This window comes from Theropithecus gelada, chromosome 8 (genome assembly GCF_003255815.1).
Source record: "Theropithecus gelada isolate Dixy chromosome 8, Tgel_1.0, whole genome shotgun sequence".
In the NCBI taxonomy this organism is placed as follows: Eukaryota; Metazoa; Chordata; class Mammalia; order Primates; family Cercopithecidae; genus Theropithecus; species Theropithecus gelada.
The window spans coordinates 114,450,186-114,467,539 of NC_037676.1; the positions used below are offsets into that span (position 1 = coordinate 114,450,186).

Genomic DNA, 17,354 nt, shown 5'->3' on the forward strand with positions numbered 1-17,354 from the left:
AAAAAAAAAAAAAAAAAAACTTTGAACAAATATTGAACTCTAGCTAATGGTATGCATGCTTAAATACCTGGCAACAAAGTATACTGATGTTTACAAGTTATTTCAAAATTCATCAAAAAATAAATTAATGGATTGATGGAGGCCTAGAAATATGGATAGATATATGATAAGCAAATAAGAAAAAAATTCATTGTAGAATTAGGTGGTAGGCATATGGGTGTTCACTGTCAATTCCTTTAATTGAAAACTTCATAATAAAATATTAGGGAGGCAGGAATAAATGCACTGTACTTAGAGAAACAATAAGCACATTCTCATGGCCATTCTAAGCTAAAAGTGTCTGGGGTTACACAAACTAGTTGAGAAGAATGGATCCCTACGCTCAATTTACAGTGTACTATTCTAGGATTTACTTGTCTGGTAACTATAGTTTCCTCTTACCAACATCCTTTTGCATTTCATTGTATATCAACACTATATTCTCTACAATGGATGATCTTGTCTTCTTAGACTAAGAGGCAATATTTTCTTATAAATATTCTTGTTATGCCCTGTCTTTCCAGAGAACAGAATCAAGATTCTAAGTAGGAGAATAAAACCACATAGTATATACAATATTAAATAATATATAATACATAGTAACAATTCATGGGAGCATATAGCCATAAAATATAGTATTTTCAAATTTATATGTATATTTTAAATACTTCTAAAATTTAGTTTTATTTTAACTATATTTTAAATATAGTTCATTTTAAATATTTTAATATATCTTTAAATATTTTAAGCATAGTATTTAAATTATATATCATTTAAATATAGTATTTAAAATATATATTTATTTATAAATGTATACTTATTTAAAGATACATGTAATATATAATTTAAATACTGAAGAGTATGTATAAATATATATTTATTTATGTATAACTATATATAAATTTAAAAATTTATATGTAAACTAAGTTTACTTAAAAATGCATAAGTAAACTAAGTAATCTGTAATTAAAATTAGTACAACCAAAATCAGTTTAAAAACTATTAAGATGTTTTAGTTTTTTGAGTTTGTATTTGATTATATAATCACATATTAATACATAATCATTTAACTCATTAACTATTTTCTGTTTTTTTCAATAGTCATTGCAGAAAATAAGTGGCCTCATCCATCTGCCCAATCTTGACCAGTGGGAGACACCATGACTCCTAGCCTCACTGCTCTGCTCTGTCTAGGTGAGACTTAAAGAGGAAGAGGAAAGACCCTAGTCTGAGAGGAACTCCATCTCATAGCCAGGACCTGGTGCATTAACGACCCCAGGGGCTCAGGAGTTCCCTGTGTATATTCAAGTATGCGTGTTCTTATAAAGAAATTGTTTCTGGGCTTCCAAGTACAACTACTAACAAATGTGCCTGAGAAGGGGAAAAAAGACACTTTAACAAAAACTTGTAACTATACCATTTGAAATTTCAAATAATGATTATATTTCTATGAATATTTTCAAGCTTATTAGCCACACAATATGTAAGTATAGACTTTTCTGCCATGTGTCATATTCTTAAACAGTAACATTTTAAAGACAAAAACACTGACAAATTTTGCAGTACTCTATTCATGATAATCAGCAATTTTTAAATTAGTAAACAAAAAGATCTTGCCTTGCTTCCAACAGATAACTGAATAATTATTAGAAAAATTTTCATTATTACCTAATTTAATATTTGCTTTCAGATCTTGAAATAATTTTAGAGAAAATAAAGCATAAATAGCATAAAGCATACTATTCTTAATATTAGATAAATTGTTGAAATCTTTGAAAAAGGAGACAAAGCATTCAAAAGAGGCAAGGTAAGAAGAATGAACTAGTTCAGTTTCTTTAACTGAAGATTTTTTATAATAAATTCAGGGAATTCTAAGGGGAAAACATCCTAATTGTCTAAAATCAGGTTCAAAAAATATATTTTTAAAATTTTAATAGAAATTAGTTTTACGCATGTTGAAATCTTATGAAATAAAAAGGGAGAAAGGTGCTTAAATGTAGACATTACATTGTTTATCTTCTTCAGTCATTACCTTAAGCAAATAGGTGAAAGGAGAATTGACTATGGTTTAGAATGAGTTAATAGCTACAGCGATTAACCCAGCTGAGTAAGCAGGCATACAATTTTCAGCAATTAGTTTTCACCATTATATTTTCACCATGACTGGAAGAAAATGTGTCTCTCCTTAGATTTCACTAGGAATGCTATCTGACTATTCTGTTTAGTAGCTTTTCTATCATGAGCCATTTTTAAAGATAAGTATTTTCTGGTTTTTAACATCCTTACTGAATGAATATAAATTAGTATCTCATATTAGGGAAAAAGAGATGCCTTCTTTCAAGGGTGAGGGGCAGGGGGAAGTTTGGTAAAAACAAATTAAAAATCTGTACCTAGGCATCTGGTTTCAGATCCACTCCAAAGACCTGAGGAAAGGCATTCCCTTACAGCAGAGCCCACAAGCATGAATCCCAAGTCGCAGGTAAAGATAGCTGTTGAGCCATATGAAGTTTGAGTTCCAATCTTATTTCCATTTGGAGGTGTAGGTAGTTCTCCACAGGAAATAACTTTAAAATGATAAATAAATAAAAACCCTTAAAGATATAGTCAAGCTGCACTTATAACAAAACTATGCTTTGAACATTTTGAGCTTCCTATGATTTGATGTATTTACAAAGGAAACTGGCATTTGTAAAACATGTTTGAATCAGTGTGAAAGTATGGAGAAAAGAGATGACATAATGTAAAATTTATCCTCTTTAAGTTTCCATAGAACCTTCTAAGTAACAGAGATATAAAGTTTTTTTTTTTTTTTTTTTTTTTTTTTTGCTTGTTTGTTTTTGTTTTTGCTTTTGTTTTTTGCATTTTTCTTTTAGTCAACCTGGCTATAGTGGACGAAAAACATCACAAGTTTAAAGAGATGATAATTCATTAATCTAAAATCTTTCTCTGACTTATCAAGTAACTTTGGGCAAGCCCTTTGACTTACCTGAGCCAAAGTTTCTTCATATCTAAACCAACATTAAAATAATAATTACAATATAATTTTTGTCAAGAACTCTGTAGTTTGAGTTTTACATGTAAAGTATTTGATTTTCATGACATCCATTAGATATAATTCGTCTTTTTTTGTAAGTTATAAAAAATTGAAGAAAATAAATTTAACAGGCTTGCCAGGTCATATAGCATCTCTTATGACTTCTTCACATTTGAAGACCACAAATTTTTATGTCATTCTAGCATAAAAACAAAACAGATCATGTTCATTGGGCACGTATTATATATTTGGTGCTATTATTAGTGTTTTCATTTGTGTAATGCTCAAAAAAACTGTCTAGGCTTTCAGTATTAAGTTTTAGATAGCTGTCAGGTAGAGAATTAGAAAACTTGCAAACTTTCAAGAGTTGCATATCAAATTTAAAATGTACTAAAGGTGTTGAGCTTATCCCCCCAAAAAATCATTTGAGGTGGATATTAATATGATGATATACTATTATTATTAATTCTAATATTTATATTATTTTCATTTTAAAGATGATTAAATGGAAGACTGGAGAAAAAATACTATTCTTTTATTTTTCTCAACCAATTGCAATTCCTAAATCCCTTGCCATTCCCTCATTCTTACCTGTAGGCAGTAATCCAATCTTACTTATCATTTAAACCATTCTACATAATAAAGAATCTAACACAATAGAACGAGACAAACATTTGTTGAAAGCTGATTAAATTAGTGTTTCTGTTGTAGATAATAATTACCTAGCTCTGAAATATTCCTATCCACGTGCCCTTTAAAAACAAGTTATTCTTTTTAAACAATAATTTGCAAAAACAAGGAGTCTGCAGTCAGAGAAAACTTGGAGGACTAATACAAAAATTTAGAAATACAGCCTGTGTGCAGTGGATCATGCCTATAATCTCAGCACTTTGGAAGGCTGAGGAGGGCAGATCACTTAAGGTCAGGAGTTCCAGACCAGCCTGGCCAACATGGTGAAACCCCGTCTCTACTGAAAATACAGAAAAAAAATAGCCAGGCGTGGTGGTGGGCATCTGTAATCACAGCTACTGCAAAGGCTGACGGAATTGCTTGAACCTGGGAGGCAGAGGTTGCAGTGAGCCAAAATCGCGCCACTGCACTTCAGCCTGGGAAACACAGCAAGACTCTTTCTTGAAAAAAAGAACAAAAAATAGAAACACAGATGATGGCATACTTTTACAATATTAAATATAATTTTGAAATATATTTCAATACTTTAATTCATTAATATGATTATCTTGGAACACAGGGCAACCAAAAAATTCTATACTATAGAGATTCAATTCTATAGAGATTCAAAAAATAAATTTCAAATCAGTGAATATTCATAAAATAATATCAGATACTTGTGTACTTATTACACATAACATAGTTGTCTGCTATGTTAAACTTCTTAATCATAATAACCCTATGTAGACTTTTGACCTCTCTATTAGTTTGTTTATAAATCATGGGTCTCTAAACAACGTACACCATAGAGTTGTGTTAGACACTAATTAAAAGGCTGAATTTTCACCTAGCATATTTCTTGAATCAAAATAGACAATAAATAAAAGTAAGAAAGGGAGTTCAAGGTATTTCACCTGAATATCCTATGTTCTGTTAGCTTATGTATATTAGATATTGGCCATTTATATTATTAAAATGTATGGAAATAAAATGCCTTAACTGCTCAATTTGATTCAATAGTATTTACTGAGGATGTGGTTATAGCTGGTATTTCAATTGTGTCATACCATTAAATGTTTGCAGTAACTCTACACAACAGGTGTCATAATTTTCTAGTTTTAAGATTTTCTAGTTTTAGAATTTGGAATCAGAGAAAATAAACATGATACAACATGATAAAAAGTCAAGGGTTTTAGTCAGACTACTTGGTCAAATATCATTTCTCTATCATTTATAAGCTCCGTGACTTTAATAGAATGATTACCTCTGGGGCAAAGGCGTGTTTTTTTTTTTTTCCAAACCAAATGAGTATAAAACATGTAAAGGACTAAAAGTAGTGTCTGTCAAGTAGTAAGTAAACAGCACTTCATTGTTAAAGTAGGTAATAGATCTACAATTCAAACACTAGATTTCTTAATCGAAAGCCTATGCTTTTCTATTTGCTAGAAAAGCATTTACTAATACATAGAAACATAGCTAGAAAATTTAAAAATGTAATGAGAATAAATGGCCATATTAGTAATGTCATCTAATTATTGATCTAGTGTGTTTGTAAAAGGAACTGATTCAAACAATTTGATAACCAAACATAGCTTATGAAATAAGTTTAGGAAAGTGTATACTTACTTTGGCAATATGGTCTTTCATTTCTCCAACTCCAAGTACCATTAGGAAGACATTCGATGGAAGCAGGACCTAGTCCATGATAACCAGGGTCACAGCTGAAAACTACCTTCGTTTTGTATTCATAATGGGAGCCATTCACAATTCGCCATCTTCCATGTTCCAAGGTAAAGGAATTGATGCTTGGACATGTAACAACTATACAAAAACCAAAGGGTATAAGTGCTAACAAATCACTATATCTTAACATCTATGCCATTCTTTACATCTCCACTGCCTTAATTCGCTTACTATTGCATTATACAAGGTCCTCTAGCATTTGTTCTTTATTTCTTTTGCATGTTGATATTTTCCATTCCCCTAGCTATATGGTATTGCTGGAAGTTCTTGAACACACTCAATGGTTTCACAATTCAGTCTTGTACTTACTATTCTACCTACTTAGAATCCCAATTGTTGGCTTACCTCTACTCCCTTATTTCTTTATAACTTTAGAAAAGACTATATTTTGAGGAAATTTTTTTGATGAGAATGGCCTTTTTATGCAAGAGTCATGATATCAACTTTAGTTAATTCAAAACTTTTTCAAGGTAAGTAGAAGCCTTATTAGAGACCTATTCTGAGAGTGCAAACAATTGAACAATCTTCAATTTAAATGAAATCACAGCTAAGTGGAAATGTTAGTACTAAATGGGAAAAAAATAATTGAAATATAGAGAAAATTCAATAATTTATTTAAATCAACATTTTCTATTTTTTTGCTACCAAATCTTTACCAGAATTAATGTCTTATCATTATGTAAACTTATTTACCTAGTGAAGTAATAGCGACAGCAATAGGAACTCTTCTAAGTGTAAGTAACCGGAAGAATATCAACAAAAGTTTAAAGTTATGGATAATTTCTGCAACATTATTTAACCTTATAAAAATCACAGTGGAATATGTCAAAGTATCATTTTATTAACACAATCTTTAAAAATTTTTCTCAAGGGATCATGTACTGAAAACACATGTTGACTAAAGGATGACTTTTTACAAAATAAAACTTTATTGTATAAAATAAAAGTGCCTTTTTTGACATAAGTATTCTGAGGTTTCCAAAAATGATTGAAAAGTCCTTGTACTGTCTTCTAGTACCTCATGGTACAAGATAGCTTACTTAACTTTTATTTCTGTCTTAGACATCACATTTCAGTTTAGGGATTGGTTTTTACAATTCTACAATACATAAAATTTCAGATCATATAAAATACCAAACGAAGAACAAGTGATGAAATTCCCTTGACACACATACCAACACAGCGAGGGGTCTTGTTATGATTGCTCCATGTTCCATCTGATTGGCATACAGCTGTGGTAAGTTCCTTGGATGACAATCGATATCCATCATTACAAAAATAAGTAACTCGCGTTCCTACCAAGTAGTCTGTTGTTAGTATTCCTCCATTTGCTGGAGCTTTAGGAATCCCACAGGAAATTGCTAGAATAAATACACACATGCAAAATCATATAAACAGAAAAATGTTTAATTTATTAGGTAAGTCTGCTGAACTGTAAAACATGCAAAACTAATGGGGATTTTTTTTTTATTCCTCTGAAACAATCTCAGAATATCTCAAAGAAATACTCTGAACCATAAATTTTGAATAAGTTATTCCAAACTCTTATTTAGTAATGCTTACAAATTGATGAATCCATACATTGTTAATGCTTTATTTCTTGGTTTCTTACTTAGTTTCTGGTTATCATGTGTATGGTTATCAGCATTTGTATGGATTATACGAGAACGCAAGTTAGGTAAAGAGTATCTCTAATGCAAGCCCATGACTGGACCATCATATAGGAAGTTTGATTAATTCAATTTGACAGATAAATATTAAATATTTTAAAGAGAGTGGCAACCAATACGCATCATCATTTTGGCCAGGAATAAAACAAATAGATTTATTTTACCTGAAAGCTGTCTATTTCTGTCTTAGGAACAGCCAAAATGTATGAGCTGGGGCACCATCCACAAAGTATCGTGTATATTGGATATGTTTAATAAATACAAGGCCAGGACTTACTGTCTTAAAAACCTAGTTAGGATCTTCCTGAATTTCACTGATGTGTCTTAGATGTCTTGATTTTTATCTAACATACATTTGATTTAGGTGAAAATTAGTTTTACTATGATGTAATAATAATGTAAAATTTTATATTCGTTTAGTTTGTTGTATATAAGATATTTTATACCTTATAACTTTAAAAGACTACAGAAAAATCCCCTAAAATTGATTTTTTTTTTTTACCATTTTTGCCCTATAAGTACACAATTGGCATTTACAAAAAGAAAAACCACATAATCTTTCAAATAATATATACATATCTTTCAAAGTATATATTTGGTAGCAATACCTCAATTAAAGTCAGATTTTTTTCTTTCTTTTTTTTTTTTGGAGACGGGGTCTCAATCTGTCACCTGGCTGGAGTGCAATACTCATACCTCAGCACCCTAGTAGCTGGGACTACAGGTGTGTGCCACCATACCTGGCCAATTGTTTGTTTGAGACATGGTCCTACTCTTTTTCCCAGGCTGGAGTCGGTGGCGGGATCTTGGCTCACTGCAGCCTCCGCCTCCTGGGCTCAAGCAGTCCTCCTACCTTCAACCTCCTGAGTATCTAGGATCACAGGCACACACCACCAGGTCCAGCTAATATTTGTACTTTTTTGTAGACACATGTTGGCCAGGCTGGTCTCAAACTCCTAGGCTCAAGCAGTCCAGCGCCCTCTACCTTCCAAAGTTCTGGGATTACAGGCATGAACCACTGCACCTGGCCTATCTGTATCTTTATGTATCACACTCAGAGTACATATTTATACGTATCTCCACAGAAAGACTAATGTATTTGAATATGAGTGTCCTCCTAGAACCAACTGGAGTTATGTAATATCTGACATATGTATTGCATTATTGTTATAAAATAAGAAGGCTTCTGTATTATGAAAGATATCTAGCTTACAGGTTTCATACAAAGAATTACAGATTTGTATTTTCTCACATAACAGAAGAAATAAAGTACAGAAAGATATGAGTTTAGTTTAAATATTATAAATGCTGTGTACTGTTCACCCATCTTCCATTTCAACCAAAAATTGTTTCCACTTCTCTTATAAAATCTACCATTTTGCTGCTTAATTTTCATTAACCCATGTGAATTAAATATAAAATGAAAAATCTCAGTGAAATCTATACAAAATTGTCAAAACTGAATGGCAGAATCCCTACTGCTGAATAGCTGATCTTTTGTAATTTAGTAACCTGTAAATTATGAACAGAAAAGCTGTAATGCTGACTTAAATTGTATATGCAATCTCATGTAATTATGTTATTATCCCTGCTTTCTAATTACGGAATCTCTAAAATAGTGTTGAAAAGTAAATGGTTCCCTGATGTCTGTTAAAGCAGTGTTTACATTTTTACTTAGAACTTCTGGGAATTTCAAGTTGTTATACACAATCTCCCTGCCAAAGATCATGTATTTACTGATTTTTAAAAATTAACTATTCATTGTTGGTGTAGTATAGATTGAATCTAGGTCAAAGTAAAAAGAGGTATAGTTAAATAGTATAGATTCCACATATATGTTTAGTAAAACATGGTTTCATTTTAGAACTAAAAAGAGACAACGTACCAAAATAATGGGACAATTCGTGTGCCTGTGGATAGCTTATAATTTAACTTCTCAACTAATTTTTTTTTAAAAGAAGAAAAGAAAGAAAATAAATCCAGTTCAGAAGAAAAGTCATCATAATTGAGTGGTTGTAAAAGAGACTTGTCTATACAACTCTCAGGAAATCACAAATTAAAAGTGAGACAGAGAATACAAAGTGAGTTTCCACATCACACTACATAATACTTAATTGTATGCATGGGGATGGTTTAATCTTTGTGGGGGGGGGGATCAATAAATGGTTGTTTGATGAGAACAAAAATAAATAAAACACCTGACCAAACCCAAATAGATACAGCTGACTAATTTTCTACCTTTATGCTCACATTGTGTAACTTTATAGCTCAAAAGTAAGGATGTATAAGAAGACCTAAGAGGCAAGAAAAAGAAAAAAGACTGAAAAATGCAAAATAAATTTGAAATAAAAGGTGCATTATGCAAATAGCTCTTCCAAATGACATGTAAACATTTCATTTCAATTAGTTATGTCCAAATAGAGGTCATATCCTATGAGTATTTTTTCATAATCTTTTTCTGTTTTAACAATTAGAAAAGATAAATTTTTGGAAATGGCTGCATGATTTACATATATTTTATCATTTTATTTTACCAAATATCTCATTTTTAAACTATATTTCAACTTTCCTATTCAAATTGTAAAATAATTTTAAATTAAGGACATCGAAAAAATGACTCCATATGTAAATTTCAATGAAATTATAGCACTAATTCTACAAAGCAATTTCAAATTTCAGAAAGCATGGAGTATTTTTATTTTACATGATAGTCAATTATTCTCACAAAATCTTTCTTAAGAATTATATATGTGCCACATAGAGGTGTGTATGTTTATGTGTGTATATAAATATAAATAAAAGTAGCCTTTATGTAACTAAAATACAAAAGTTTAAAATTAAAAATAAAATTTGGAGCATTTTAATGGTTATTTAAAATATATATGAAATAAGCTTATTTTATATTTTTTAATTCTATTATGAAATTTGAGATCAAAATTCTTTCCCAAACTAATTCTGGGAAATTGGTTAATACTAAGAAACTATAAATACTCCTGCTATTCATTAGTCGAAGGAAAGCAGTTGTTTTAATACGTTATTAAAATGTTTCTATTCCGCATGAAGTAAATGCCTTCAGTGTTGACAACCCATTAAGGTAATGGTGCTTCCCAGAATCCTAATAAGTGATTAATGTTTCCTTGCATCAACACAAGAAACAATAATTCTTTCATTTTGAATTTCTTTACATATGCCTCAGAAAGCTATCTTTTTATGAATTACAAATTGCACTCTAATAGGTAAAAGAAGCCATTTCAAGTGTCTGGTAATACCTATTCCTTAGTCAATTTTAACTTGCTAATGGTTGATTTTAAATTTTAATTACCTATCTTACTTTTTTTGTTTTTTATAAATGCCCACCAAAAAATTGCTAATAAGACTTCTTATTTATTAACCTAGAATATCCTGCATTTTTTCATGTGAGAGTTCAAAGTTGCTATCTGTATATTTACATGATGAGTAGAGTTAAATAAAATACAAAATTAATTTTCATCTTGATAAAATAATGTAATGAATTAAGAATTTTAAAATTTTCAAAGTCCAATGACATTAACTTTTCTATGTAGCTGATGTTGAACTTGTCTTTATGACTATGGCTACCCTTAGGTAAGAAACTCAACTACTATTTAAAACAAGCCTTTTTTTTTTTTTTTTTTTTTGAGACCTAGTTTCGTTCTTGTTGCCCAAGCTGGAGTGCAATTGCAGTGTTGCAATCTCAGTTCACTGCAACCTCCGCCTCCTGAGTTGAAGTCATTCTCTGGCCTCAGCCTCCCATAAAAACAAGTCTTAATCAAAAACTCTAAAACATGCCATTTTTTAATTAACAAGCTTGTTATTCTTTTTGTGGCATGATATAATGCTCAGTGCCTCGATTTTTGACAAAATACAAAGAAAAATAAAAAACGTATCTCTGATATCTCTGTTGTGCTATCTGTACCACTGAAGAAAAAAATAACCAGGTGGTGGGTTACATTTTTCTTTTAAATTTGTTGCTGTGAGAGCAAATTTTGCATGCTAAGAGTGAAACTCAGTCTTCAGTGTACTTGCCCATTCGTATTCTCTATTACCTCTCTATAGACTTCACACTAACTCAGTCTCCCTCTCTGTTTCAATAATTGTACGACAACAAAGTAACTGGAATGGAGGATGTATGAATACAGTATGCATACACAGGGAAAAAGTCAAGGCATATAAGTTGAATAACAATAATGAAGAATTATAGAACAATATGTATCTTTCCCTTGGAATGTATCATTCTGCGATGTTATGCCTTGTTTTTAGGAAAGGGTTCACAATAGGCTTCCGAATATTTCTATTCTCAGAAATATTAGTGATCCAAATAAAAAAGTTAAATGGTGCTAATCTCATATTAATGTTTTTGTTCATTTTGGCATAATATACTTCACCTTGACAGGCAGGAACCGGTGCATCCCATGCATGATACCCATAGGAAGACTTTCTGCACACAGCACTGCTTTTTCCAACAAGTCGGAATCCTCGATCACAGGCCCAACGGACCACACTGTTAAGCTGCCCACCTGTCTGACTGATAATATATCCATGAGGTGGGGATTCTGGTGTACTACAGTAGAAAGCTTTTCAAAAGAAAAAAAAATGCTGTTTAATTAATGACCCAGAAGTTATTACCCAAAGTGATAAATACCTATACAGTGACTAGTGCTTAAAAGTAGGTCAGTGGTCATCTATATAAATTTTAATTCATATGAACTTCATATTGTGCTCTATCCTCTTTTGAAAATAATCTACTGACATAACTTTTGGGAGACATAATTAACTCTGAGTTTTCTTCCAATTTATATTGTCACCTAAAATGTCTTCTGAATTGAAATGTATTTTCAAAACATCCTGGAGGTTCAAAAGCCCAACAAATATCTAAATGAATTTTGGAAACTGCATTTCCTGTCATTTGGGGGACCTAAATGCCACAGCCTTGGTAGCAATATTTTAGAGCATGTCGTTTACATGTCACTTCGAAGTTATATCCAGACACCTCTATCATGTTAGGTCATATATTTCATTTTGGTTGATGTCTAAAATAATCCCCCACATTCCATAATCCTCTTTCCCAGTCTATTAAAGGGTTTCCAATCTGTCAAGAGCGTTTACATATTATGATAGAAATTGCCAATAAAATAAAAAAGTTTTTCATCTCCTGATGTTTGAAATGCCAACAGATAATGTCAAATAGCTTTTTCATATATATGTACTTTTGAGAATATTCAGCATGGCAGGTTCCATTTACCTTTTGAAACTTTAGTGAATTCATCCGAGAAAAATGGGGCTTTGGGGGTAAATAGTAAGAAACAAATTGGACTTAGGATATATATGTCATAACCTGTCATTTCTAAAGGCAAAAATACATATTCAATATGTCAAGCTGTTCTTGGGGGCTAAAAGTGGTATTTGCATTATATTTATATCCAAGTTTGTCAGAAATAATAAGAACAAGGATTGGTCTATAACACGGTCAATCTAATGCTTATAATTGTTTAATTTGGGTAGTTTTCTTTTATATTATGTATCATGAATTTAATGTGCTGACTTTTAAATGCCCTATTTGGGCAAAACTTTAATAAAAAGACATTTACATTGTTCATATTACAGAAACATAAGCTCAATAATGAAAATTCTTCAAGATGACTGATTATACCCTGTATTTCTTTTCTTTTTCTTTCTTTCTTTTTTTTTTTTTTTTTTTGAGAAGTTTTGCTCTTGTTGCCAAGCTGGAGTCCAATGGCGCGATCTCAGCTCGCTGCAACCCCCACCTCCTGGATTCAAGTGATTCTCCTGCCTCAACCTCCCTAGTAAGTGAGATTACAGGTGCCCACCATCACGCCTAGCTAACTTTTTGTATTTTTAGTAGAGAGGAGGTTTCACTATGTTGGCCAGGCTGGTCTGGAACTCCTGACCTCAGACAATCCACCTGCCTCAGTTTCCCAAAGTGCTGGGATTACAGGCATGAGCCACCGTGCCTGGTCACATTTCAATTTTTTAAAACAATTCTACTTTGATTGCACAATAAATTATTTTCAATGTAATAGAAACTTATTGTAGGATACAATTATGTACGTAGTAATAATATGCTGTCAGTGACAAGTTATTCTAATATGTAAAATACAAATTATTAATAAATTAAAATCAAACTATCATCTCAGAGTTTTAAAATCAAGGGAATTGAACAGAATTATCTGTTCATACATTTTATATGTAGTTGTAAATTTGTATAAATGAGTAAAATTCAAGAGTATACTTTTTAGAACTGAAATTCAGAATTTATCTGTCTATGCCCAGAATCATAGTGTCAGAGTTGTTTATAAAACATTTATAAAAGCAATTTTCAGTTGTACTGATTACCAATGACACATGATTTGGGAGGCACTGTGTGAACACGGTATAGAAAGAGACAGCTGACTGATTCCGAGGGATTCTGCTATTGAGCACATATCCATGGCCTCTGACATGATTTAGAATGGTCTCTGACATGATTTAGAAGGGCATTTAACAGAAGGAACATAACCTTCACATAATGGAGGACTATTTATGTACATTTACTCAACAAGAAATTCCTTATTGGTTCAGTATGAGTAGACCTTATAAACAGGAAGACATAGAAAAATCTATGTCACCTTGGTATTAAAAAGAATTTCCAGCCTACATCTTTCTAAATATTGTGCAAGGAAAAGCAGTAGTGACAAAACATTTCTGTTTTTTAAAAACTGAAGGCTTGTAAATGATATGTTTGTTACCCTCTCTTTCAATATTTAAGATATTTTAACAAGTATCACAAATAGATGGATAAAAATTAAAACAAATATTTTGACCACTGTATGTTTATCCTCTGTTTAAACCTGTAATTTAAAGGAGTTATTAAATAGTTCAGATAACACACAGCTGAGCAACACTATTAATATTTTTTGTCAGTTCAAGGAAAACAAACCTTTTTTTTAAGTATTAAAAATTGCAGTTTAATTTATAACTGACTTATATAAGTTATAAGTATCCTAAATGCTTTTAATATTTTACAAAATCATATGAGGGATGTAGAATTATTATCATTACAATAGGAAATAGAGAGGTTATGTAAATTGTCCAATAACCATCAATGGAGGAGCTGTGATTTGAATTCATGACTGAGTAGTGTCTCTGCTCCTTAATCATAATCATACTGAAGATGCTAGTGAGATCTGTCCTGAAGTTAAAAGTTTTACATACCTATATATCTTATCCGAAATCCTTTTTTGTTATTGCCATGATCTGCTGACCACTGAAGAAATACTTCATGACCGTTGCTTGTTATATTAAAAGCAGATGAATAATCCCCACTGAGGGAAATAAGCACTGGACTTTGAATATTTGGTCCTTTGGGAAAATAATAAAACAATTTAGATAAAACTAATTATATTCTCATTCATCTTTAGTATTTTGTATCTTTAGAATAGTATTAAATATGGTTAAATTGCTTCACCATCAATCTACCTCATTAACAATAACTGAAAGCATAAAATATTTGTTTTAAGCATTTTAATTCTATAGCTAAACAATGTATAATTTGTAAAATAATAATGGAGCTAACTATAATTTTCACATAGTATAGGAGGAAATTTAATGTTGATGCTTCTAAAAATATTTGTAAGATAAACTCACATAAGCAGCTGTTTATACTCAAAGTTTACATGTATAATTAGAATATTTGGACTTAATTGATGAATATCCAAAAAATATAACCCTTAGTTACCATCATACACCTGAAGAACATCAAATTCCTTTTCTGTCTGGAAGAATTCTACAAATATGGTGATATTATAACCCTTTTCCACTGAAATGCTCCATGCACACATTTGAAGATTTGGGTAACTGTCAGGATATCCAGGGCTCAATATGACTCCAGTAGAATCTAGCCGTAATTCATTGGCAGGACAGAGCACTGTCAAAGAAAAATGCCATTAAATAGTGCTAGGTTTTTAGAGCCTCCATGAAAACTGTATTTTAGATACTGAGTATTCTGCTTTCATGTTCAATAGCTATAAGGATGATACGTTGAATTATTTGTTAGAAGAGACAAGCTGTATTAAACTTATGATTCAAAAGCTGGAGGAATGACCTAAAAATTTATAGTATTGATTTATTTTTTTATTACATGGAAGATGTACCGCTTTCTGGACATAAATAAATACATAAATAAAATATAAGCCATTTAATTCCTCATCTTTCTTCACATTTTTCCCAACCTTTCCTAATCTTATGTTCTCCCACCTCTGCCTGTCTTATCTATGTCTTTGCCTTACGTCTTTCTTTCCTTACTTTTTAACTGACTCTCTTCTCTCTTAAAACTTCTACTCACTCAGGTGTGTGGGGTCAGAGAAACTGCCCTCTCTCAAAGTATTCATTTCAGGTAAAGTCATTTCTGATATTAGGGATATATTTACCATGACGATTTAACACAATTCTGGGTCACAGTTGCCTTTCAGCTCTTTACACCATCTCCAGGCCATAAATATAGCCCAAAGCACAAACTCAATTTATATAATAATAATCCCTCTGCTTTAACATCATATACATATATATATACACATATATAAAAACACTTATAAAAACACAGAAAATGTGTTATATATTGACAAAACAACATAATTGTGGTCTAACAGCCTGCAACATATAGCAAATTTTAGTTGTTGGCCTCAATTGCATTATGTATCAGACCAAAATTATGAACATCTACTTAAATTTGGATTTAGAATGAAGAGTATGACTAAGTTGATCCAGCCCTTTTTACTCAAATTATGCCATTTTAACCTCTTACAAATTTTTTTTTGAAGTTCTGTGGTGTGAAAAGAGTATTGGAATTATTTAGTATGGTCCATTGTGCAAAAGTAAACCAATATGCACCAAACAGGATTTACTTCAATATAAGGAAGAACTTTCTACTTGTCAGAATAGCATAATGGCCATAGGAAAATGTCTTATGAACATAATTGCTAACAAGTTTTAAACTTAGACTGCACTATCTGCTGAATGTTCTTACTAAGAACATTTGGACAACTGAACGAATGGGTAAACTAGATAATTTTTGATGATTTGGTTAATAGAAATACATCCCATGCCATTTCCTAATTCAACCACTATACCTTAACTTTCATTTTGGAGTTAAATAGCATTGTTTCTCAAAATAATTAGAGCAACATTTTAAGAAGAATTCCTGCTTTTCCATGTTTATTTGAATGAGTTAGGACCAAAAACTACTAATGTAGTTTCTGGAAAATAGTAAATAGATGAAGAACTTATATATTCATAGTGTTCAGGGTACAAGGACAATTAAATATTTTGAGTTATAAAGTCTCCAACAAATATAGGGGTAGAAAAGAGTAAGTAACATAGTGGATTATGGAAGCTTATGATTGCTCTGTTAACATGTTAATAACTTGAAAAGAAAAGACTACTTGAAAACTGGCCAGAACTAATACATGACTTTTTGAAAACTGACTATATAATAGAGTTTAAAATATAGTATAGATAAAGCTAAGAGTTATTTTCTACTTTTTTTTGGAGAAAAAGTAGAAAATACTACTTCAGTTCCTTCCGCTTCAACCCAGGATTTTCCTTCATGGATATAATTTTGAGATTAAAAATATTGAATAACTGGCATCAGGTCATTTGTTCTCCACCTAAAAAGAGAACTCTGACATTGCTTTTCAAAAAATTTAAAAACACATAAAGAAGAAAAAGATAAACCTGAAGACTGGAAACCATATGGAATATATGAGTCAAAGACAAAAATGTAGTAAATATGTGGCTATGACAGATTGAAAATGAGTGGTATGATCCAATATACTTTACTACAAATACACAAATTAACATATTCTCACATTGTCTAACATATAGCAAGAAGCTTGACAGTCACCTAGAATAACAGTAAATATTTGTTGATTGTAACTATATGCTAGACACTGTTAAACACCATTGGTACATTCTCTCTCTTATCACAACTTTAAAAATCTGTAGACTTTTTATCCCCATTGTAAATACGAGAAAACTGATGGCCAGAAAGTTTAAAGCGCTCAAAGTCTCCCAGATTCAGTTGGAGCCAATGTTTTTAAACCAGAAAATGGAAGCATCCATTAGATTTCATTTACAACAAACTCTACAGAAAATCATATTTGGTATTATTTTCCATGTTTTAAGTG

The 17,354-nt window shown here is 31.2% G+C and overlaps 1 protein-coding gene across 1 annotated transcript in view; it reads right to left on the minus strand.

The window, feature by feature from the left end:
- Window positions 1–17,354, minus strand: part of CSMD3 (CUB and Sushi multiple domains 3) — a 1,234,679-nt gene that overhangs the window by 70,462 nt on the left and 1,146,863 nt on the right. Inside the window, exons 45-50 of the mRNA XM_025394338.1 lie at window positions 14,909–15,097; window positions 14,386–14,532; window positions 11,559–11,747; window positions 6,661–6,846; window positions 5,369–5,563; window positions 2,430–2,603 (exon numbers count right to left, since the gene is read on the minus strand). Coding sequence (XP_025250123.1) covers window positions 2,430–2,603; window positions 5,369–5,563; window positions 6,661–6,846; window positions 11,559–11,747; window positions 14,386–14,532; window positions 14,909–15,097 — 1,080 coding nt within the window. The remainder of the gene's footprint in view (window positions 1–2,429; window positions 2,604–5,368; window positions 5,564–6,660; window positions 6,847–11,558; window positions 11,748–14,385; window positions 14,533–14,908; window positions 15,098–17,354) is intronic.